Here is a 23,496-nt window from a genome sequence, read left to right on the forward strand (position 1 = left end):
TGTTGTACTCGTAATTTGACTTATGGGATTGTAACCCCTGCAGACAACTACTTAACAATGACAAATAAAAAAGAATATAGCTGGGCCGTGGTTGCTCAGGCCTGTAATCCTAGCTACTCAGGAGGCTGAGAGCTGAGGATCTTGGTTCAAAGCCAGCCCAGGCAGGAAAGTCTGTGAGACTCTATCTGCAATTAACCACCAGAAAATCAGAAGTGGTGTGTGGCTCAAGTGGTAGAGCGCTCACCTTGAGCTGAAGAGCACAGGGACGGTGCCCAGGCCCAGAGTTCAAACCCCACGACAGACAAAAAAGGAAGAAAGAAAGAAAGAAAGAAAGAAAGAAAGAAAGAAAGAAAGAAAGAAAGAAAGAAAGAAAGAAAGAAAGAAAGAAAGAAAGAAAGAAAGAAAGAAAGAAAGAAAGAAAGGAAGGAAGGAAGGAAGGAAGGAAGGAAGAAGAATTCATTTGTTCACTGAAAGAACATTTATTAATACTCCCTGGGAGGCTGGCTTGTAACAGGTCTTTAGGAACTGGGGTCCCTAGAGATTCTACCACGCTAGGAGAGAAAATGGACCACCCCAAGAGCCAACGTGCTAGAAACAAATCTTATCTCCCAGGAGAAAGGCTTTCCCCTCATGCAGTAGCTGGGGCCTAGAGCAAAATCTACATGTGTTTATCCCTGGGTTTTACTACAGCTTTTCTGTAAGATCTAACACCCTCTCAGGCAATCTGGAGACAGATCAGGAATTCCCTCTCTTCACATTTTTAACCCAAACTGTAAGTAAATTCATGATTCTCCATTGTCATACACAGAAGGTCTTTTTTTCTCTTGATGAGGATGAGTGTTCCAAACCCAAAGCCAAATTTGACGGGCAGGAGTTCTGGTTAACAGGGAGAGGACGAACATCACCTCAGCTTTCCCTCAAATCATGGAGAAGAAAGGGATCATGGGGAATAGCAAGCCATGACACCTGCCCCTCCACTCCAACCGCAGGCTAGGGCTGTGCATGGCGCCACCCCCTGGGCGGATGTGACCTGCACGAAGCACGAAGCATCCTGTCCCCTGTGCCCAGACCTCACAGGCCTGCCCACCACACCTTCACCTTTCCATGCACCGTTTCTCCCTCCTCATCTGATCTTGGCCGGCCCCAGGGTCAGACATGCCCCATGGGGGGGGGGGGCTGCTCCCACATGGCCTCCCTGGGTCGTAGCCATGTTGTCTAAATGGAAACAGAGGACAGGAGGACAGAGGCCCACGGGGGAAACGGGAACCTCAGCAGCCCAGGGTTGCTGACTGAGACATCGTTGGGGTCTGCTCCCAAAGATCTCGTTTCCTCTTTTTGACCAGGCTCCAGGTTCTAGTGATAAAGAAATCAGTTAATCTTTGCAAGGTCTGGTTGCTTGTGTATTCTAGCTCAGTGGAGACTCAGGCACAATCTGAAGAGAAAACAATTTAAACCCCTTTTAGAGATCGTGTTTTGGTCCCATCTCAAAGCTGATACTCTGTGGCTGATAACTAGATGAGCTGTTGAGCTACCATTAAGAGATGCAAATAAAACTCTGATTCTTTTCCTTTCTGCTAAAACTATTCAGTGGTTAACACTGGCTTTAGGATAACCAAAACCCCACAGGGTAAATAATTTAAACTTTCAGTTCTTACAGTGTCTGATATGGCAAATCAACTCAGCCTTGTGGCACAAAAAGCCACAGACAAGGTGTTAACAGTGGTCATTGTTGTGTCTCCATAAGACTCTACTTATAAAAATAAGTGTCTGGCTAGATTTGTCCCTTAGGCTGTAATTGACTGATCCCCAATCACTATTTTGCACATACTTGGATGTCCAGGCTTGTTATTTACACATCCCTCTCTGAAGGCTAGGTGGGTGGGGTCCAGGAGATAAGACAATGCTCTGCACAGCTCCACACTTGCGCTAGTGCACGTGCCACATTGCTCTCTCTCGTTTCTGCAGCAGAGCACCTGCTCAGCTCTTCTCCTGTGGGGCTGCTAAGGAAGAGGCTGACTCACAGACCCTCACAAAGCCATGCTTGTCCCCTTCAGAAATCATCACATCTTATAGCTTTAGCTATACATGCATAAAGAAACGAAAAACATCCAGAACAAATGGCCTTCATCACTTACAATGAGAATGTTGGCTGTGCTGGGTATATGAATGTGTGTGTATATGAGAGAGAGGGAAGGGAGGGTGCGAGAGAACCAACGCTATAGCAAAAATACTAAAAGAGAAAGGAAGAGAAGAAGGGAGGGGTGGGGACAGTCCCACAGAGTTGTGAGGGTTCAGCGGGGCAGCGTTCTAGGTGCTTGAAGTCATCTTGTAGGTGGAAACTTAAGTTACTTTCCCTTTATGCTGAATGGAAGGAGTTCATAAAGAGGAGTTTGGCACCAGGAAAATGGACAGACTAGAATGAAAGGCAGTGTTCTGGGACTGCGCTTCCATGTGCTACATCCACTCTTGTCTATTTCCACACACACTAAGATCACGGAAAAGTCCTTTCCAGGCACGAATCATGCATCAACAGAAGGAGACCACAGCTTTTTGGGCAGCATTATTTTTCCTGCTTGTTTCTGTTTAATCCGTAGTGGGGGAATGAACAGTCTGCTTGAGGAAGTGAGAGCATTGGTGTTGAAGAATGGCGGGAGGTGGTGGGAAGGAAAGAAGGAGAGGGGAGGAGAGAGACTCCAGGGAAGGCCAGTGTGGGGCTGGAGAGGCTCTGGAGACAGGCCCCGGGCTGCCGGCCCTGGACAGGGTGTGCGGGACTCATGAAGCGTGTCTGGGTGCTCATGGGATGATGGCCTCTGGAAGCTTCTTGGAGGCAGAAAGATGCTCAGCGTTCTCCCCCAGGAGCTTCTTCTCTGATTCCCTGTCATCCTGGAGGGGAAAGCATAGGTGAAAAAAGTCAGTGGAAGAGGAATCAGGAGAGGAGAATTAGCTTCATAGAAGTTGAAACCAAGAGAAGAAAGGAGGAAGTGAGAAAAAGAAGCTAGAAGTTGAGATCCATCCAGAAACTCATGTAGAGCAGGAAGATCAGTTAGAGGAGGGACTGAGTGGAGGAGAAAGCAGGATTAAGGAGACCTGGGAGGCAGAAGATAGCCATGACACAGGACAAGGCCGGGGTCCCCAGACAGTCCAGGACAGGATCACAGGGGCAACGGAGGCTGGCTGAGCCTGGCTGAGAGCTTCCGCCCTCAGAGCTCCTCCCTGCCCCTTCATTTCACCACCAAGGCCTACCGTGTCCAGCAGCACCTCGCGACTACTGTTCAGGGGCGTAGAGCTCTGGAGACTCAGTCCCAGGGAAGCCAAAGACAAGATGACCTTCAGGATGCAGATAACTGTGAACAGGGCACAGAATGCCAGGAACAGGTTCTAGAAAGGAAGGTCACAAAAAGAAAGGCTCAAGAGACCGTTTTTCAAATCCTACTCATTTAACCACCTTTTCAACCAACACAGGGGCCAGATTGTGTCCTACTGGCTACTTCCCACTCAGCCAGAGGGGGTGGGGGCAGCCACCACATCCATTTGTCTGCCCACAATGGAATCCCGCCATTCTCTGCCAAGAGCTTATTTCTTCATCCCTCTATGATCTGGAAGTGGTTACAACTCCTTTTGCTGATAAAATACTGTGGAACTGTACGTCTGTGACAGAGGGAGTCCTTACTGGCCTAGAAGCTTGTACTGTGCCTCTCGAAATGCTCAACAGGGGATACCGGCCACATGGGAAGCGCAGCTGACAGTGTGCTCTAAGCTCTCAGCTAAAGGCAGGCACCAACTATCAGCCATGAGAAATTCACACACAGCCCCATCCATCCCTCAGCCGACATCTGACCACAACTGCACAGGGAAGCCGAGTGAGAGCTGCCTATCAGAGCCAGGTCACCCACAGAACCACGAGAAACAGTAATGGATGGGTGCTTGAGACCACTAGGTTTTGGAGTAGTTCTAGTGAGCAAAAGCCAACAGGAACATCTACACATCAGAAAAGACAGAAGCATGGCCAGTAAGTTCTCGGCTCCTCAACCCCTCAGATGCAGGAATCTGCTAGTATGAAGGTCTGAAAGATGGCTTCAGCTTCCATTAAAACTGTCAAAGACCTGGGGTAAGGCCAAGGGCGAAGGGCCTTCATCCCTGCCCTGGGGTGCCCTGATTCCTTTGGGAGCAAGGGATTGGGATGAACCCCTGGATACTGCTCTCTCGGTTCTCACCATCAATGTCTTCATGTAGGATTTACAGCGCTCCTCCCTCCAGTCCATGTCATAGCTGCTTCTCCACAACTTTATGTAGCCAGAGGTTGTATAGACAGGATCTGGTTTCTCACACAAGGAGTAGATCTCCGAGGAGTAGGAGCCATCTGTTTGTCTGATTAAGCTCCTCACACCAAAGACAGCAGCTGCCACCGCGGTGGCCATGCAGGCCAAGGTGAGCAGAAGTGACAGGAAGCCCTGGAAGAGAGAGGGGCCACCCATCAGCCTCAGGGACACCGGGCCCAAAGCCCAGTCCCTTCTTCCCCACTTGCTGCTGAAGACGCACATACACACATACACACTCACACCCACTCAATCCTCCAGGAATGACCTCCGGATATTGGACACCAAAGGGTAGAAAACCCCAAATTGACCAGAAATATTAGATATAGGAAGGAAGACAGAGATGGACAGAGTTGGGAGGGTGCCCATAGCTCACGGAAAGTTTGCCTCGGTGCTTCTGGTGGATAATGACCCCCGCTCCTGCCAAGATCGCCTGGGAAAAGAAGACATCAGAAAATGGTCTCTGGTTTACTCCCCCCTGGGCTGATCTCCCATCACCCTCCCCTTCTGCCAACAGTTCCACAGCAGCCAAGTAGGGCAGGGTTCAGAAGACAAGGAAAGAAGGCCTGCAGAGGAACAGTATCCAGGCACAAGTGAGGCCCCCTCTCAACCTTGCCGTAAAGCAATTAATAGACAGCACAGCAGGTTCTTCCTACCCCTCAGGGCATATGCCTCATGGCAAAAGGCATTTGGTTCTGGGTTATTTGTGTGTGAAGGGGGGGGGGGGGGCAGTCCCAGGGTTTGAACTCAGAGGCCTGGGCATGATCCCTGATCTGTTTTGCTCCAAGCTAGTGCTTGTCCACTTGAACCACAGCTCCATTTCCAGTTTTGTTTAGTTTTGTTTTGGAGGTTAATTGTAAATAAGACCTTCCCAGACTTTCCTGCCCAGGCTAACTTGGAACCACGATCCTCAGATCTCAGCCTCCTGAATAGCTAGGATGACAGGTATGAGCCAGTGGTGCCCGGCTTGATCTCTGGGTTTCAGGTCACTTCCACAATTCTCTCACCTAGTGCCGTAGAACTTTCTCCTGGCCATCACCGTGTACCTCCCACCAAGCTCTTGTTCTTTAACTCACCGCAGACCCTGCCCAGAAGGCGCAGCCAGAGGTACGCAGCTGGGCCCAGGGCCCAAAGTAAAAGCTCACTCCAAGGGCACCGCTGACAAGCCCCAGCAGTATCTGGGTCACCTGTAAGACAGCATAAGAAATGGGCCCCCAGGGCCGCTGCCCAGCCCCTACCCATGTGGCTTGCTTTGCATTTTCCTCTGCCTTAGCTTCTCTGCAACACTGATTCTGGAAGGTTCCATTCCTGTAACATCCATCCACCTGCCCTGCTCTGATTCTCCCTTCATCCTTCTTGCCTGGGCTGTGTATCCTTGATGACTTTCCTCTAAGTCAGTGCTTTCTGAGGAACCCACCTGGTGGTACCTATGGTTTGTCCTTAGTCACATTATTAACCTTGTCATCCTGTCAAATCCTGAAGCTAAGCTCAGCTGCTGGCCTCAACTTGTCTCTTCAGATCCAAACATGCATTTCTGGGATCTCTGTGGTAGCTGCACAGCTGGGCCATCAAGACCCCATTCCAAACATGGGTGTGGCTGCAGGTAGCCTATCAGTGTGGGCTTCTTCAAGCCCCGCCCCCATTCAGAAAGCTGTGGGGAGCTGCCTGTCCTATGAGGAATCATGGGGGCAGTGAAAGATGCCCTGGCCCAGCTCCCACACCCTGGAGATGGACAGTGTTTATGAGAGATCTCCCCAGCAGAGACCTACTCAGGCTGTAACCCCCAGGCAACCTGTCCCCTCTCTATTCATTTCATGGGTGTTACCCCTCAATTACCACTTGTACCCTAACTCTGACTCAATGTCTGATTCCTGGAAAACCCAACTGTCACAGAGCCCTGGGTCTGGCCACGATACACACTGCCAGCATCCCAGATTCATCCCAGCTTACTTCCACTCACATCCCAGGGGCTGCTCCTCCCCTCTCCCAGGACACTCATTGCCCATTCTACCCCCTGCACGTTCCTGGACTCACCCTCAGCTCCCAGAGATGTCCCCTCTACTGCACCTACAGACAAGGTGGAGCCGTTTTTCCTCAGCACTTCTGCCATGTCTGCCTGGCAGAGCTGCTAGGCCTGGAGCTTGAACTCAGGGCCAGGGAGCTCTCCCTGAGCTTTTTGTTCAAGGCTAGCACTCTAATACTTGAAAAATACCTCCACTCCATTTCTAGCTTTTTGCTGGTTAATTGAACATAAGAGTCTCACAGACATTACTAGTTAGGCTGGCTTCAAATCACAATCTTCAGATCTCAGCCTTCTGAGGAGCTAGGATTACAGTGCCTAACTGGAATCCCCTTTCTCCATCTTCACACACCAACTTCTGCCTATTGAGGATAGTATGTAGGGCTTTCCATTCCTATGTCATCTGATCTACTTTCTGTTCTCATTTGTGTCATCTGCTTTCTGACAGATGGTGAGTCCTCTTAGTTGTTGGTTTAGCCATTTTTGTGCACTTTCCCTGAATGGCCTAGCATATTGTTTCGTATCTTAAGTCTTCAGATAAACAGCCTTCAGAGACTTTGTGCTCATGGCTTGCCGTTATCTGACATAGCCCTCTCTTCATCAAAGAGACTGATCATCCCTTTCCATCCTACTCTCTGAAGAGAATCTTCCAAAACCTTTTCCCAAATTCGATGAGCTATAGTAAGTGCCACTGGTTCACTGTAATCCCAGCTAATCTTATTACAAAACAATCAATAATGTATTGCTAATTAGTAATATAAGTTAATTCCTACCAAATTATTAATTAGTGGGTTCCAGCCCACTTCTCATAGAGATCCAGCCTTTTCTTTGCCTCCTATTGAAGAGAAGAACACCCACCCTCTCTGCCTGCGGAGCCGTGCCTACCCCAATTGCCAGCTGTTTATAGCTAATCCTGGCCTTGGAAGATCCAGCGTCCCGGGGGCAGGAGAAAAGCTGCTTCAGCAAGCTCCCGGATTTCAGCAGTTCTGCCAGCGTGGACTCCTGGTGGAAGTGGATGTCGATGTGGTAGGGCTGAGGTTGAGCGCAGTCCATGTCCACTCCGTTCACTGTCACTGTGGGCTGGGTCATCCTGCCTGGAGACGATGACCGAAGGGAATGCAGTCTGGGGGCTGATTAAAGTAAGAAGGATTCAGTTATGGGTGATGGGGGGGGGGGGTCTGGGCACAGAGTCTCACCCATCCACACAGCAGTCACAGCGACTCTAACTTGGAATGCAAATGGTTTCTAGAGACTTTTACCATGTGCCTTCTTGTCTCTTCCCCCAAATGCCCTACTTCAGTAATAGAATTGATATGAAACATCCCCCACAGATGCCTGTGTCATTTAGGGCTCCTGGTCCCTAGATGCTGGCATCCTTCTGGGAAGTGGTAGAGACTTAGGAGGTGAGGTCTGGGTGGAAGGCATTAGTCATTAGTGGTACCCTGAAAGTGTCTTGTCTTCTCTCTCTCTCTCTCTCTCCCTCCCTCCCTCCCTTCCTCCCTCCCTCTTCCCCTCCCTCCCTCTCTCTCTCCCTTTCCTTCTCTCCCTCTCCCTCTCTCTCTCTCATCTGTCTATTTCTTTCCTCTGTCTACTTCTATCTAAGTATCTATCTATGGATCAACTATGGATCAACTGATTTATAGATCTATCAATCTACCTCTACTGCTGTCTCTGCTTCCTGGCCTCCGTGAGGTGAGCATCCCCTGCCATGTTAGGCCCAAAGCAATGAATCCACTGACCGGGACACGAAACCTCAGAAATAATCAAGATACAGAATAGTTCTACACTACAAAAGCTGTCTTAACACTCTTACCTAGTAAGTCTCCTCCCCCCAGGCAGCTACTAATTCACTTCCTGCAACTGTTTTGGTAGGACTATTTTCATGCAGCAGTTCTCTAACACAGTCTTTTCTTGTGTTCGGAGCCATTTTTATTTCTTCTTTTGTGAACTGTTCCTTTGTATCCCATGTCCTTCCTGTTTGGTTTGGTTTTGGTCTTCATAGAAGTTCTTTGGTCTTGGGTTTGCTCTATAAGCTCTCTATTCCCTGAGCTATGGACCCATTTTCTTTGTTGTTTTTTTTTTAAATAGTCTTTACAACCCTGCAGGGGTTGGCCTTGAACTCAAGGCCATCCTGTTTCTGTTTCTCCTATGTAGCTGGGAATACAAGCATATACTAACAGGCTGAGCTCAGTTCCCCCCCCTTCTCTCTCTTTCTCTTCTCTCTCTCTTCCCTCTCTTTTCAGTAGTACTGGGAGTAGGGGGTTGAATTCAAGGCCTACTACCTGCAAGATTGTAGGTATTCTACTACTTGAGTCATATCTCCAGCCCCTTTTGCCTTGGTTATTTTTGACAGACTCTAGCTTTATGCCCAAGCCAGCCTGGGTTGCTGGGGACGAAAGGCAAACGGCATCACTCAGCAATAGTCCATCCCCACGTATGCCCCACAGTATCCAGTCATCGAGGGAGATGGGTTTCTTCAACTTTTATACCTAGACCAGCCTCAAGCAGTGATCCCTGACCTTTACCGCCCCTGTAGGTAGGATTACAGGCTTCAGACCAAAAGAGTTGGCCTCAGTTTTCACTTTTAAATGCTAATTCTTCTGGAATTAATTTTATAATCTGGAAGGTAAGGATAAAAGTAGTCATTATTATTCAGATGGTTATTTTCTGAAGGATAGCTTCCATTTGTGGGATTTGTCATCCTTTGCTCCCTGGTTGAAAATGCCCTCAGGAGCAAATTCCAAGCTCGCATAAGAAGTTTGGTCTGCAGTCCTCCTTATATTCTGCCCATTGGTATATGTCTGATGAATGGGCCATACCCCTCCAATTTAAACTAGCATGCTCATGAATATCTAATCTGAGCATGACTCAGCTGTGATATTTGTTTCTCCTCAGGATTTTCATGGCTGTATTTTCTAGATGCCTTCGCCATGCATACTTTAGAATCAAATCATCCTATTCCAAACATAGGCATATATAATGAGCATCCTGGTTACATCACAGCTTAAGTCTCATATGAACATCCATTGTCACTGCACAAACTGTTCAGAGCAGCTACATTCTTTCATCTACCTGAGCTTCCAAAGCAAAGGAGTCCGACCATTCTACAGAAGTAGGAGAGACTCAGAAGTGCTCGCCAAAACCCCAAAAGGAGGCCAGCTCTGGAGTCCACCTTTTTCCTCCAGGAGTCCAGCACAGAGTCAACGTTTCTACTTGGGACCCAACCAGCTCCAGACCCTTGGGTACCAACACTGCACCCTTTCCCCCCATCCCCCACTCCCCCACCCCCCGCCCTGAACTCCGGAAGAGTTAAATCTGAAGAGCAGGATTTGAAACCTGGGATGGATCCAGGCAGCGGTCTCTGCCCTGCTCTCCTGGCCCCTTTCCCCTGTCCTTCCTCCCAGAGCCTCAGAGCAGGGGAAAGATCACCTCTACTCTGCCCAGCACCCCATCCCTCAGCCATCGATCCTCAGTGCTCAGGCTCCCCGGAGCTGTCTACCCTGCCCAGAATGTAAGGGGAAGGTTCTGGACACAGTAAAGAATAGAGCTGGGCACAGGCCTCTCCAGCCCCAGCTCTGTTTTTTAGGGTCACATCCGCTGTTCCAAATGTCTCCCCCTCACTTAAGACTCCAGACAAGCAGGAATTGGGCCCCAAGCGTGTCCTGAGCCAGGGTGGAGCCTGGGAGTGGACATGGAGGCTTCTGGGGAAAGGAAGGTCCTGTGCCCAGGGAGAGAGAGAGGACTCCTGACCCTGGGACCCTGCTCACCTGCTGTCCTCGGCGGATGGAGCTAGAGCACAGCGAGCTGGGAGGAGCCGACCTGGAGCCCAGGACCCCAAGGGTTGGGTAGGAGAAAGGGAGGAGGGAGAAGAGCAGAAGGAGGAGGGAGGAGGGCTCAATAATAATCTCGAAATTTCCCGGCAATTAGCTCACATGAAGGGGCCCCTCTAGGGGGGTGCTCCATGTAGAATCAACGACCAAGCACACTGCCATCCTGCATATGCATGTGCACACACTACACACACACACACACACACACACACACACCCTGAGGTACACACACGCAGCCCAAAGGCAACTGTTCTCAGAAAGCCTGGGGTTGGCTGGAAGTGAAGGTGATTTCACAGTTCCCTAGGGTTCATTCTTGGTGCTTTGGGCTCCCCTTTGCAACCCCCCTCTCCAGACACCAGGGCTGCGTGGCCTCCCTCCCTCTGGAAAGCCCCTGAAGGCCCCCTCTGGCCCAGCTGGAAATGTGAAAGTGGGGAGGCCCCCCCTTCAGGCTCGTGGCCAAGTTCCTCTTAGGCAGGCCTGCCCTCCTCTTCCAGCAGCTCCTGGGCCCGCAGCACTCAAGCACCTATCTGGGCGCCAGAGGAGAGCAGGTGAGGCAGGGTCCCGCAGCCCCTTCCCCAGCACCCTTTAGCCCGGCCCCTCCTCAGCCCACTCTGCCACCACAGCCTGACTCCCCCAGAGCGTGAGTGGGGGGCGTGGGTGTGGGTAGTGCCTCCAGGAACACGGGAGGGGAGGGAGGGAGCACCCACCGGGCTTTTGCCCTCTCTCTCTCCATACTGGGGCAGGGCAGGCAAGCAGGGGACAACTTCCTGAGGACGGAGGTCCTGGCGGCTCGGCTGGGAAACAGCAGTGACAGCGCAGCTGGGCTGGGTGTGGCTGGGGGTAGAGAGAGGCCACTCAGGTTCTGAGCTGGAGTCTGGGCTCTGGGGAGAAGAGGCCCACAGGCGAGCCCAGGAGGAACTTCAGGGTGGAGAGGGCGGCCTGTGGCCAGAGACCAGCAATGGGGAGGATTGTAGGGCACCAGGGGGAGCCCCAAAGCCAAGGCTGCCCAAACCCCAGGACCAGCGGTGTGTCCATCGGTCTCAACTCCAAGGGATCTGTGAAAGAAATCTCCCTGCCAGCTTTTCCTCCCCGCTCCCCTCCTCCCCGCAGCAGACAGGTGTCCACAGACATGGAGACTGCAGAGCGCAGCGAGGCGGCCACCGAGACCCCGAGGCCCACCCACATCAGCGTCCATATCCACCAGGAGTCTAGTCTGGCCAAGCTGCTGATGGCTGGATGCTCCCTGCTCAGATCCTCGGCCTCCACCTGGGGCAAAGCCACCCAGACCCTGGGCAGCACCCAGCTCCTGGCAGCCTCCTGGGTGAGCGGAGGGCCGGGGGAGGGTTCCCCATCCTTAGCAGGCCGAGGGAAGCCCCACCTGTGCCAGCCTCACTCCAGGTTGGACAGTGAGCTGCTTTTGTCTTCTAACTCAAAATCACATTCTCCAGTCTTCCCCCCCCCCCAAGCTGTGTGTGTGTGTGTGGGGGGGGTGTCTAGCTGTGGTCTAGGGACGCAGAGTCCCCGTTCTCCTCTCTCAGGGGTTCAGCATCAGCAGCCCCCCCCCCAGGCTTGCAGGCGGAAGGCTGCCTCTGGGCTACGCATCTGGGAGTGTGGTGTTGGATCTTCTGTCTTACAGGTGGTGCAGCTCGTGCTGGGGGTCCTGAGTGGGGTTCTGGGAGGGTTCCTCTTCATGCTCTGGCATACCAATCTGTCATCCTCAGGAGCTGCCATTTGGACGGGGGTTGTGGTAAGTAGCCAGCACCGCGACCGGCCTCCTGGCAGAGGGGACAGCAATGCTCAAGCCCCTGCCATCTGTGAGCAGAGTGACAGCGGTCCAAAAGGCCAACTTTGCACTGATGACAAAGGAAGCAAGGGAGGTGGTGGCAGGGTCGGCTTCCTGGTCCCCTGTCCATGGGGACTGAGCGGGCTGCTGCTCCCCATGGTCAACAAGCACCCACTTGTAATTCAGAACACTGCTCTGAAATAGAGGGGACAAAACAAGCCAGACAGTACTTGCATCCTGGAGGAGGTGTCATCTCCTGGCTCTCCCATAGATCTCCCCAACCTTCCAGTGAGGATCCAGAGATAATGGTGGATACAGTAGGACCCCAGTGGGCTGAACATGCTGGGACAGGGGCACCTCCGAAACAACTACTTAGACAGCAGAGCACACACGCTGATTGGACGGAGGAGAGGGGAGAGACGCTAGAGACTATACCTGCCTAGCAAGCACAGGGCTCTGAGTTCAAGCCCCATTAATATGCGCAGATGGAGACAGGACTCAAAAGCAGCCATCCGTGCCCAACTGGCAGTACAAAGATGGGTTAGGTACAGAATCAACAAAGGGCTCTGGACCCATGTGTCCACTGGGGTATGCTAGACTTCCTGTGCCCACAGCTGGGCCCACCAACTGCACAGCTGTTAGGACAAGGGTCTGAACCTGAGGCTGCCCAAAGCCTCACTCTGCATTTCCAGCCTCCCCCACACCTGCGCCTTTCAGCCCCAAGCCTTCCCCACTTCAGAACTTTCATGAAGCCCTGGCTGGCTTGATTGTTGTTCTTTTACTTTTTACATTTTTTGGTGCCAGTTCTGGGGCTTGAACTCAGGTGCTGTCCCTGACCTTTTCTGCTCAAGGCTACTGCTCTACCACTTGCAACACAGACACTGCTCCACTTCCAGCTCGTGTGTGTGTGTGTGTGTGTGTGTGTGTGTGTGTGTGTGTTAATGGGAGATGACGATCTCATGGACTTTTCTGTCCCAGCTGGCTTCAAACAGTGATCCTCAGATCTCAGCTTCCCTTAGGATTACACGCATCAGCCACAAACTCCCAGCTTGGGTATTGTTTTAAAAAGAAGGTTCTGGGCTAGGAATATAACTAAGAGGTAGAGTGCTTGCTAAGCATACATAGGCCCCAGTTCCTTCCCTAGCACCAGGGGGAGGGGACAGGAATAAAAGCCTTGAGTGCTTCTGCCACAGTGCTGCACAAAAAGAAAGGCTGTGGAGAAGGAGAGCGACTTCATGGCTGGGTTACTCATGAGCAATTTTGGATGTCGCTAAAAACAGTGACCTCAGGAGTTTGCTCCCTACTCAGTCCCTTCCATAGATCTCCGGCCAAAGGGTGAAGACAAAATTAGGGTGCAGGCAGAGTACCCTGGGGTGGGAAAGGTCCCACACAGCTGGCTCTGTGTATCCTGGGGGGGTCAGGCAAATGCTTGGGGGAGCCTTGCTTTGCCTGTGCTCACGCTGGTCCTGTCTCACTCTCTCCCCAGGCTGTGCTGGCTGGAGCGGCTGCCTTCATTTATGAGAAACGGGGTGGCTTCTGCTGGGTGAGTCTGGGGCAGAGCTGTGAGTAGGGAACCTGAATCAGGCTGGAGGCTGGGCCATCACGTACCGGTCCCCTGTGCACTGGCGTTTCCCCCAGTCAGGGCTATGAGGTCACCCCACCGCCTCCTCTCCCAGGCCCTGCTAAGGATCCTGCTCTGGCTGGCGTCTTTCTGCACGGCCCTCTCTGCCATCATCATTGCATCTGATGTCATCCGTGATTATCACTACTATATTACGGAAGATAACTGCAGTGCTTACCACTCCAGAGGCTGGCCTACGGAGCCCCCCCACACCCCAAGTCCCACAGAAGCCGAGAGACAACACCTGTGTCTCTCCCATCTAAACATGCTGAAGGTAGGCATCAGGAGGAGGGGAAGTTCCATGCAGAGGGGCAGTATAAGTAAGGGGGGGGCTCCCCCTCAGAAAGGAGTGCCTCAGATTCTTTTGCCCTGGGCAAAAGAGAAGTGGATCCACTGTCCTGGGTGTTACAAGGAGTGGGAAAGAACATAGTCACACCCAGGCGGGAACAAGTGGGTGAAGTACCGCCGTGGCTCCGTGGATCACCCTCTCTTGATCCTCAAGGCTGTAGAACCCCGAGGCCAACTGGGGAGGGGTTCAGGCTGCTTCCTGAACACAGGGTCCATTGCCCTCCTCTCCAGAAGCCACAGATCAGGGGGTGATGAGGGCGAGGGCTGTGATCAGTGAGGAGCAGGAGGAGGGCGGGAAGGCGACCATCCTGGTGCCCACGGCGCTCTGTCCTCAGGCTCTGTACGTAAGTCTCCATGCCATGCTGCTGGGGGTCTGGGTGCTGCTGCTTCTGGCATCTGTGACCCCTGTGTGTCTGTACTGCTGGACGAGGTGCTTTGCGAAGGAGGTAAGTCTCCTTACACATGTCTGGGCACTCGGGATAGCCGGGCTGTCAGAGGAGACAGAAAAGAGGACCAAAGAGCCCATTACTTAAGGCCCAGGTAACATCAGTCAAGACCCTGAAAGCCAAGAAGTCTGTGTCTGAGCTGGGCATGGGGGGGTCTTTGTAGCAGCAGTAGCTGTTGGATCTGGCTGCCTCCTGCATCCAGCTGCCCCAGAGAAGGGAATGCACCCTTTGCCTCTCTAGCAGGGTTTTCTCACCCATGCGCCTCTCCTAGAAAAAGGACCAGAAGCAGCTGTTGGCAGCAACTGGGATGTAGCCCTGCTTCCCCCGAGTGCTGGCACTGTCCTCTGGCTCTGGGTGAACCTGCATCTGAGGCTGGAAGAACAGCGGACAGGGGGAAAGAGACCCCAAAGCCCGTTATCCTCTCCCCGCCCTTGGTCACACACCACCCCTGCCTGCTCCTCCCGCCCAACAGAGTGCACTTGCTCATATCTCTTGCTTACCTCACCATCCTGCATCCCCTCCTCACCCTTCCTCGGCAGTCACTTGATAATAAACACTCACATTGTCACTATCGGCTTCCTGCTTTGTCATTCCAGAGAATTTCCTTTGGCCAAAGGCAGTAACATAGGATAAGAGCAAGCTACGATGGCACCCCTCCATGGCTTCAAAGTCTAATCTGAGTCTAGAAGTGTTGGCTTTGAAACACCCCGGAGCACAAAGGGGGAAGAGAGCTGAGATTCCTCTCCTTGCCCTCAGATTTAAGAAAGTGAATGTGTGGCAATTTGGTGATTGAGTGTTTGACTGGTTGTCAGTATTAAGATGTACACAAAGCCAGGCTTGGTGGCTCACACCTGTCATCCTAGCTACTCAGGAGGCTGAGATCTAAGGATCACAGTTCAAAGCAAGCCTGGGCAGGAGACTCTTATCTCCAATAAATCACCAGAAAACCAGCGCTATGGCTCAAGTGGTAGAGCGATCACCTTGAGCTGAAGTGCTCAGGCCCAAAGTTCGAGCCCATGATTAAAAAAAAAAATAAGTATACAAAGTCAGGTACTGGTGGCACACCCAGGAACTGGTGGCTCGCCCAGGAACTGGTGGCTCACCCAGGAAAGCAGGTGTCCACTGGAAGTCACCCCGATGTGCAGTCGAGGCGTGTGGATACCGAGGAAAGTGGAGGCAGACAGACGCAGGGGACAGTGGCCGCCCAGGCCCACAGACTTGCCCAAGCAGCAAAGCAACATTCGGGAAACAAAGGAAACAAATTTGGAAAAGACAGCCAGGGGCCAGTCCTGGATACAGGATCTAGTAAAAGCAGCACTCAGTGGGGAGAGGAGCTGAGGATGATGAGGATGGTGATGATTGTAGCAAGAGACAAAAGACCAGACAGGAATAGTGCATAGCATAAAAAAGAAAAAGAAGGAAGGAAGGAAGGAGAGAAAGAAAGAGAGAGAGGGAGGAGGGAGGGAGGAGGGAAGAAAGAAAGAAAGAAAGAAAGAAAAGAAAGAAAGAAAGAAAGAAAGAAAGAAAGAAAGAAAGAAAGAAAGAAAGAAAGAAAGAAAGAAAGGAAGAAAGGAAGGAAGAAAGGAAGGAAGGAAGGAAGGAAGGAAGGAAGGAAGGAAGGAAGGAAGGAAGGAAGGAAGGAAGGAAGGAGAGAAAGGGAGAGAAAGAAAGAAAGAGAGAGGGAGGAAGGGAGGTAGGGAGGGAGGAGGGAAGAAAGAAAGAGAGAGAGGGAGGAAGGGAGGTAGGGAGGGAGGAGGGAAGAAAGAAAAAGAAAGAGAGAGAGGGAGGAAGGGAGGGAGGGAGAGAAAGGAAAGGAAAGGAAAGGGAAAAAGCTGAGCATGGTGATGCATTCCTATAATCTCAGCAACTCAGGAATCTTGAGGCAGGAGAATCAAGAGTTCAAGGCTAGCTTGGGCAAAGTTAGCAAGCCTATATTTCAGAGACTAAATATAAACAACAGGCCTGGTGGTATGAATTAAGTGGTAGGGTACTTACCTAGCATGCATGAGACCCTGGGTTAGTTTCCACTAACACACACACACACACACACACACACACACACACACACACACACACACACACACACACACACACACACACACACACACAGTCCTCAGAGTCTTCGGTGACAACTGCTTGACCTCTACTTCCCCTCTCAGAATGTAAACTTGGCCTGTGGTGGAGGGCCACCCACCCAGAGATGACGCATGCTCTCTACCACAAACCAAAACCACAGGATTTTAATAACAGGAGAGAAAAAAACCCCAAACGTTTTAAGACCCTGCATTTTGCTGTTTTCCTTGAAAGTACTTATTTTGTATGGTACTGGGGCTTGAACCCTTGGAAAGGAAGGGGTTTCATTGTTTTTTCTTTATCTCTTGTAATGAGTGAGTCCTTTGGGCATTTACTGGGTCCATAACTCCTGGGAGAGACAGAGAGAGAGAGAGAGAGAATTTCCTAATCTCACTTGATGACTTGTTCCAAGGCAAAGAGCCTTAAGAGGAAGCAATTGTGTGTGTACCTTTAGGAGAGAGATTTTGTTCACTATGCTCTCCTTTCGGATGCTCAGAATGCAAGTCTGATGGTAGGTCCTAAGGAAGCCACCTGGGGCCATGAGGTACTTTGGGAATGTAGTCTATTTTGTAAGGAGCAACAGTCCCAGGACACCATCACGACATGCTAACCCTGGCCTTCATAGCTAAATGAACTTGCATTTCTTTTCCATTCTAATTAATATGTTTTTGTCCTTGCAAAGAATCTAAGATGTCAAAGCTTCTCCCATCATCACACTGGATAAAATCCACCATTTAAAGAATGGGTGTCTTCCAGAGGGGAAGCCAGAAAGTAGGCTACCTGTGTATCTTTAAAAAGTCTCCCAAAGGGTTTTAGGACAACAGGCACAAAACACAGGTCTGAGGAGAAAAATGAGAGTGTGACCCGCTAGCCCTGGTAGACTGATGCGTCTGTTTGTACTCCCACTGTCGCTACTGCTGTGTATCCTGCATCACCTTGCAGGTGGAGTTACAAACATCTGCACAGCGCCGGAGAGTGCTTCTTCTACCCTTCTAATCCTGCACTCGGGAGCTCAGCTGAATGCTGATCACATTTCTCATGGCTCCCAATGTAGCCTTTCCAGACATGGCAAATAAGATGTGTCCTGGGCTTGGCTGAGTGTACACCTAACCTTGCCCTACCAGGATTCTTATGACTCCCAGGAGCCTGAAAGCTGACACCTTGACCTTTCCTGACCATCCCAGTGTTGGGCCTGGTGCTCAGTGCTTCAAAACCAAAGAGGCGCTGCTTGGACCTATGCATCTCACAGCCCAAAACAAAAGCAAGGAAATGAGTAACTCAAACACCAGGATCGCTGTTCCCCACTGGAAGGAAAAAGACATCCCTAGGGTTCACCTTCTCTGTCTTCACCTGGTGAAGGCACATACACACAGCACCAGCCCTACACACACATATATTTCTGTGTGAACAGTATAATCACAATACAAGTTGTACATAAGAACTTTCTCTGTTGAGTTATCTGCAAAGTTATAAAGGTAAAGACTGGTATGAAAGCCATTGATTGTATCCGTTAATGTAGAACTAATGGATCCATGATCACTGAATGGACCATTTTCTGCACAGGAATACAAATTTCAAAAGTAACACATGTTTGTGCAAACAACCAGCCATCCTAGCTCCTTCCTAGAGAGAGTGAGGGAGAAGAAACACTTATCTTTTTGGTTGGTTGTTTTTTTTTTTTAACAGATTAAGAAATGAGCCTTTCTAGCTTACAGTGACAAATAAGAAGCGTATATACCTTTTCCACCTGAAGCCTCGGTGCCCACTCTGCTGCCAGGTCTCTAGCAAACCCTTACTTTCTGCAGAAATTCATTCTGACGAGCACCAGCCATCCTGATAGCTACTTAGCCAAGCAACAGGATAGATACCCCATCTGGAGAAGAATCAGAGGCTCAAAAAGTTGGAAGGTCAAAGGGAGACGCCCACCTGGGCAGGGGTACAGAGCCATGGTGAAGTTAATAGAGTGAACCTAATCGTGCCCCCCAAACTCTCCCATCTGCCAAGGCCAAGGTGGAAACAGGTGTTACATTCAAAGTGAGTAATATGAGAAAGTTTAATAAAGGGACTATGTTAAAAGGCACCAGGGCCGGGCGCCAGTGGTTCACACCTGTAATCCTAGCTACTCAGGAAGCTGAGATCTAAGGATTGTAGTTCAAAGTCAAAGCCTTCCAGGCAGGAAACTCTATGAGACTCTTATCTCTAATAATCCATCAGAAAATCCAGAAGTGGCGCTCTGGCTCAAGTGGCAGAGCTCTCGCCTTGAGCTAAAGAGTTGAGGGACAGCATCCAGTCCCAGAGTTCAAGCTCCATGACTGACCAAAAAAAATGTAAGTAAATAAATAAATAAAAAGGCATCGGGGAGGTACAGGGGAGGAGACAGCTGCACTGGGGATCTGTAACTCAGGCAAATGAGAGAATGCCACTGCCCCTAGACCCTGTGTTGAGGAAGGGAGCGATGACAGTGTGGCAGCCAGAAGCAGAGGAAGTGGATGGAGGTGGGGCTTGATTTGTGCTGTCACCTTCCCTCCAGATACAGCAGTGATGTGACCCACAGTGAGGGGTTGTCAGATGAATACCTAACCAGTTCCTCTTTTTGACTTCCTGCTGATATTCCCCACTCACTAAACCACAGAAAGTCCCAGGTCATGAAATTCTGAAGAGAGACCCTTGTAAGAAGTTCCTGTGAATAAGGCAAATAGAAGACTTTAAAAGGATGGAAAATCTCCCCAGAGTAGCAAATGGAAGTTAAGCAATTGTCTACATCCTTTGCTCTGTGTATGAAGAAAGAATGGTTGAAAAGTATCAAGCTCAGTGAAAGATACAAGCCTACAGACTCAAGAAGCTGTATGAACCTTAAACCAAAGTCAAAGAAATAAAAGCTAGGGGCTGTGAAGGTGGCTCAGTGGTAGAGCGCTTGCCTTACATGCATGAGGCCCTGGGTTAGATTCCTCAGCACCACATAAGCAAAAAGAAAAAAAGCCAGAAGTGGCGTTGTGGCTCAAGTGGTAGAGCGCTAGCCTTGAGCTGAAGAGCTAAGAGACAGCGCCCAGGCCCAGAGTTCAGGCCCCATGACCGGACACCCCCCCCAAAAAAGAAATAAAAGCTAGAGTTATGGCAACACTTAACCCTTTTCACATCATGCTGATACACATTAAAGACAAAGAAAAAAAGTCTTGAAAATAGTCAAGCAAAAATGACCCATTACCTATGGGAAGATTTGCCCAAATTACCAAGTTTCTCATCAGGAACGGTGGTGACAACATGTTAAAATGCTGAAAGAAATGAGCTGTGAACCCTCAAATCAATACCCAGTGAAATACATATTGTAAGGGAGGAATAGCAAAAAAATGGTAAATGTCTGGGAATTTACCATACTTCTTATGTTCTTTAAAATATACTTGAAGTCAGGCGTGATGGCTCACGCCTATAATCCTAGCTACTCAGGATTGTTGTTCAAAGCCAGCCCAGGCAGGAAATGCTGTGAGACTCTTATCTCCAATAAGCCACTCAGAAAACTGGAAGTGGCACTGTGGCTCTAGTGGTAGTGCTGGCCTTGAGCTGAAGAGCTGAGGGGCAGCACCCAGGCCCAGAGTTCAAGTCCCAAGACTTACCAAAAAAAAATTACACACACACACACACACACACACACACACTTGACAGGTGGGTGTAAATAATAAAATATTGTCATTGGTTTTCCAATGAATGTAGATATAAGATGTAAGACAAGTCTAGCATAAGTGGGAAAGGGTGGAGGAATTACATATTGGTAAGCTTCCTACTTCTACTTGAAATGGCAAAATACATTAGACAAACCCCATGAAATAGAGTTATTAATGAAATGCTAACAAATGTCTATCTAGTAACCTGAAAGAAGGTGGAAAATGAAAAACAGAGGATTGAATTTATAAACAGCAGGATGCAACAGAAAACCTAATAATAAAATATAAAACTAAACATAAATGTATCAATAATTAAATAATCAAAACACTATTACAAGATAGATTGTCAGAGAGAACATCAAAATAACCCAACTAACTGCTATGTCCAAGAAATTCACTCAAATGTAATGTCATGGGTAGGTTAAAGGTAAAATGATGCAAAAAAATGCATTCGCAGAAACAATCAAAAGGAAGTAAGTAACTGTGCGCCAGTGGTTCATGCCTGTAATCCTAGCTACTCAGGAGGCTAAGGTCTGAGGATCAAGGTTCAAAACCACCCTGGGCAGGAGCTATGGCTCAAGTAGTATGGCAATAGCCTTAAGCAAAAACGTTCAGGGACAGTACCCAGGTTGTCTTCAGGCTGAGTTCAAGTCCCAAGACCAACAAGTGTGCACACATGCACACACACACACACAGAGACACAGCAAATACAGACCAAAATGAGTTCAAAGCAAGCAGAAGAAGTAAATAAAGAGTAACTGATTACAGAGGGGAAAAAAAGAGGAAATTAATGAAGCCAGAAGCAGGTTTGTTTAATGGATCAATAAATTTGTTTAGCTTCCAGCAAGAATAACAAAGAGAATCAGAAAAACTATACAAATTACGAATATCTCGAATAAAGCCGGCTATGTCCCACTGCAAGGAAGAATGCAGCATAGAACAGCCACTCTGAAAAACAGTTTGGCAGTTTCCTATGAATTTAAACCATACCATATGACTCAATGATCCCATCCTGGGCATTTATCCTACAAAAAAGTTTAAATCATGTTTATTCACAAGCCTGAATATGGATATTTATGGTAGTTCTCCTCATAATTAGCAAAAACTGGAAGCAACCCCAGTGTCCCTTCCTGGGTGAGTGGATAAACAAACTGTAGGAAGAGCCATATGCTGGGATTCTATTCCAAATAAAGTGAATAATCCACGGAGCATGGTAGTACATGCCTATAATTCCAGTATTCTGAAGACTGAGGCAGGAGAATCTTGATTTTGCAGCCAGCCTGGGCTGCATATTGAGATGCCAATAAATTACTGATACAAACAACAATATGAATTAGTCTCAAGTCACTAGAGTGAAGAAAAAAGCAATCTCAAAAGGATTCCTATTGCACAATCCCATTTTTAGGATATTCTCAGGATTCAAAAACTGTGGTGATGGAGAAGAAATCAGTGAGTACCTAAAATTAGGACTGCAAGGAAACTATGATGACCAGAGGCCCACACAGCCGGCACTGTGTAGCTCTAGCATCACAGAAGACCGAGAGCTGAGGGTGGTGATTTGAAGCCAGCCTGGGCAGGAAAGCCCTTGACTCTTATCTCCAATGGGAGGGAGCCAGTCAAGATCAAGCTCTAGGGGTCTGGGAAGGTGGCTCAGTGGTAGAGTGCTTGCCTTGCATGCATGAGGCCCTGCGTTCGATTCCTCAGCACCACATAAGCAGAAAAGGCCGGAAGTGGCGCTGTGGCTCAAGTAGAGCGCTAGCCTTGAGCTGAAGAGCTCAGGGACAGTGTCCAGGCCCAGAGTTCAGGCCCCATGACTGACAAAAAAAAAAAAAAGATCAAGCTCTAGTACATCACACACACACACACACACACACACACACACACACACACACACACACAGAAGGGACTAGGGGAGGCATGTAATGGGATTGCTCTTGAGTCTGACCATGACTCTGGTTATACAAATCTACATGTGTTAAAACTCAGAGAACTTCTCCCAGAAGAAAGATAAAATCAATATTACTATAATGCTCACTGGTAACAATAAGAATATGATAAGAAGTCAGGCACTGATGACTCACGCCTATAATCCTAGCTACTCAGGAAGCTGAGATTTGGGGATCCTGGTTCAAAGCCAGCCCAAGCAGGAAAGTCCCTGAGCCTCTTATTTCCTACTACAACCAAAAAAGCCTAACATGAACTGTGGCTCAAGTTGTAGAGTGTGTCTTCATTTTTCTCTCAAGACAGGAATCTCAAGCTTGTGCCTCTAGCTATATTTCAGATATATACATTTCTTTGGGTTCCAGTTTTTCATGAAGGAGCATGATTAGACTCATGGTGTGGGTCTGATTTTCTCTGCCCCTCCTCATTTCTGTTTACTTGTTATATACACTATGGAGAGAGGAGGTTCATATGGCCTCCTCTTTTTTTTTTTAATGGTGTGACATCCGGTTTACAGAAAAGAACACCAAAGTTGTAGGGCTTCCCGAAGCTGTGGAAGGGAGCTGTGGGAAGGGGCTGAGCAGGCTGGACAGAAGGAAGCTGTTTTCTAAGCCTTGGACTCTCCCTGGGGAATAAACAAAAGAAGTTGCCAGATTCTTCCAGTAAAAGGTCATTTCCCAGCTGAAGGACAACTGAGCTGACATTCATGTATCTGAATGAGGAGAAAAATGTTGCAACTGGTCTGGCCATGAAGAATCTGGTTTAGAAACATCCTAGAGGGAAAACTTACGCCATCTTTAGCTTGAGAAAGTGATATAGACCAGATCTTTATTCTAGCTTTACTCTGCACACGTTCCTTCAGACAACATGGTCTTTCAACTTGATTCCGGGTTCAGAATCTAAAACAGATCAAGTTAAACTTAAGTTTAAAAGCCTGGGTGTGTCCAAGTTGAACTCTTGCCTGTCAGACATCTGAACGGGATTTACTCTGCCACCTAGTGGCTAGAATTAGCGTTCTTCATGAAAATACTCACTTGTGGATTGGAAGAATATTTTCTGCCACCTCAGTGTGGCAGCCCAGACTACCTTCTCTGACCCCAGAGGACAAATGATCTACACTGGGCTATCACCCCCCCCCCCCCACACACACACACATACACACACACCACTACCACCACCACCACCACAACATACGGGAGGTGGGGGCTTTCCTACTGCTGTGCTCCAATGATTCCCCTGGCCCGCCCCGTCCACTCACCCCAGGCCACACAACCAAAGGAGCAGAATTTCCAATTCCACACTGAAAGTGAGAGTCAGAAATTCCATGCAAAATGAGTAGATCAATCAAAGGTTTTTTTTTTTTTTTGGGTCCGGTCGTGGGGCCTGAACTCTGGGCCTGGGCGCTGTCCCTCAGCTCTTCAGCTCAAGGCAAGCACTCTACCACTTGAGCCACAGCACC

General features: G+C 49.4%; 2 protein-coding genes across 2 annotated transcripts; one reads left to right on the forward strand and one right to left on the reverse strand.

Annotated features, from left to right (window-relative positions):
• Positions 1-2,560: 2,560 nt before the first annotated feature.
• Tmem176b (transmembrane protein 176B) lies at positions 2,561-10,207 on the reverse strand. Its single transcript, XM_042677304.1, has 7 exons — positions 10,104-10,207; positions 7,222-7,466; positions 5,393-5,503; positions 4,693-4,749; positions 4,215-4,451; positions 3,244-3,378; positions 2,561-2,883 (listed from the first exon to the last, which is right to left on the reverse strand). The coding sequence occupies exons 2-7, from the start codon at positions 7,423-7,425 to the stop codon at positions 2,794-2,796; spliced, it is 834 nt and encodes a 277-aa protein (XP_042533238.1). The 5' UTR covers positions 7,426-7,466; positions 10,104-10,207; the 3' UTR covers positions 2,561-2,793.
• A 402-nt stretch (positions 10,208-10,609) lies between these two features.
• Positions 10,610-14,932, forward strand: Tmem176a (transmembrane protein 176A). Its single transcript, XM_042677309.1, has 7 exons — positions 10,610-10,714; positions 11,277-11,487; positions 11,803-11,913; positions 13,436-13,492; positions 13,626-13,844; positions 14,254-14,364; positions 14,636-14,932. The coding sequence occupies exons 2-7, from the start codon at positions 11,296-11,298 to the stop codon at positions 14,675-14,677; spliced, it is 732 nt and encodes a 243-aa protein (XP_042533243.1). The 5' UTR covers positions 10,610-10,714; positions 11,277-11,295; the 3' UTR covers positions 14,678-14,932.
• The last annotated feature ends 8,564 nt before the right edge of the window (positions 14,933-23,496 follow it).

This window comes from Dipodomys spectabilis, unplaced genomic scaffold (genome assembly GCF_019054845.1).
Source record: "Dipodomys spectabilis isolate Male_0828 unplaced genomic scaffold, ASM1905484v1 ptg000034l, whole genome shotgun sequence".
Classification (NCBI taxonomy): Eukaryota; Metazoa; Chordata; class Mammalia; order Rodentia; family Heteromyidae; genus Dipodomys; species Dipodomys spectabilis.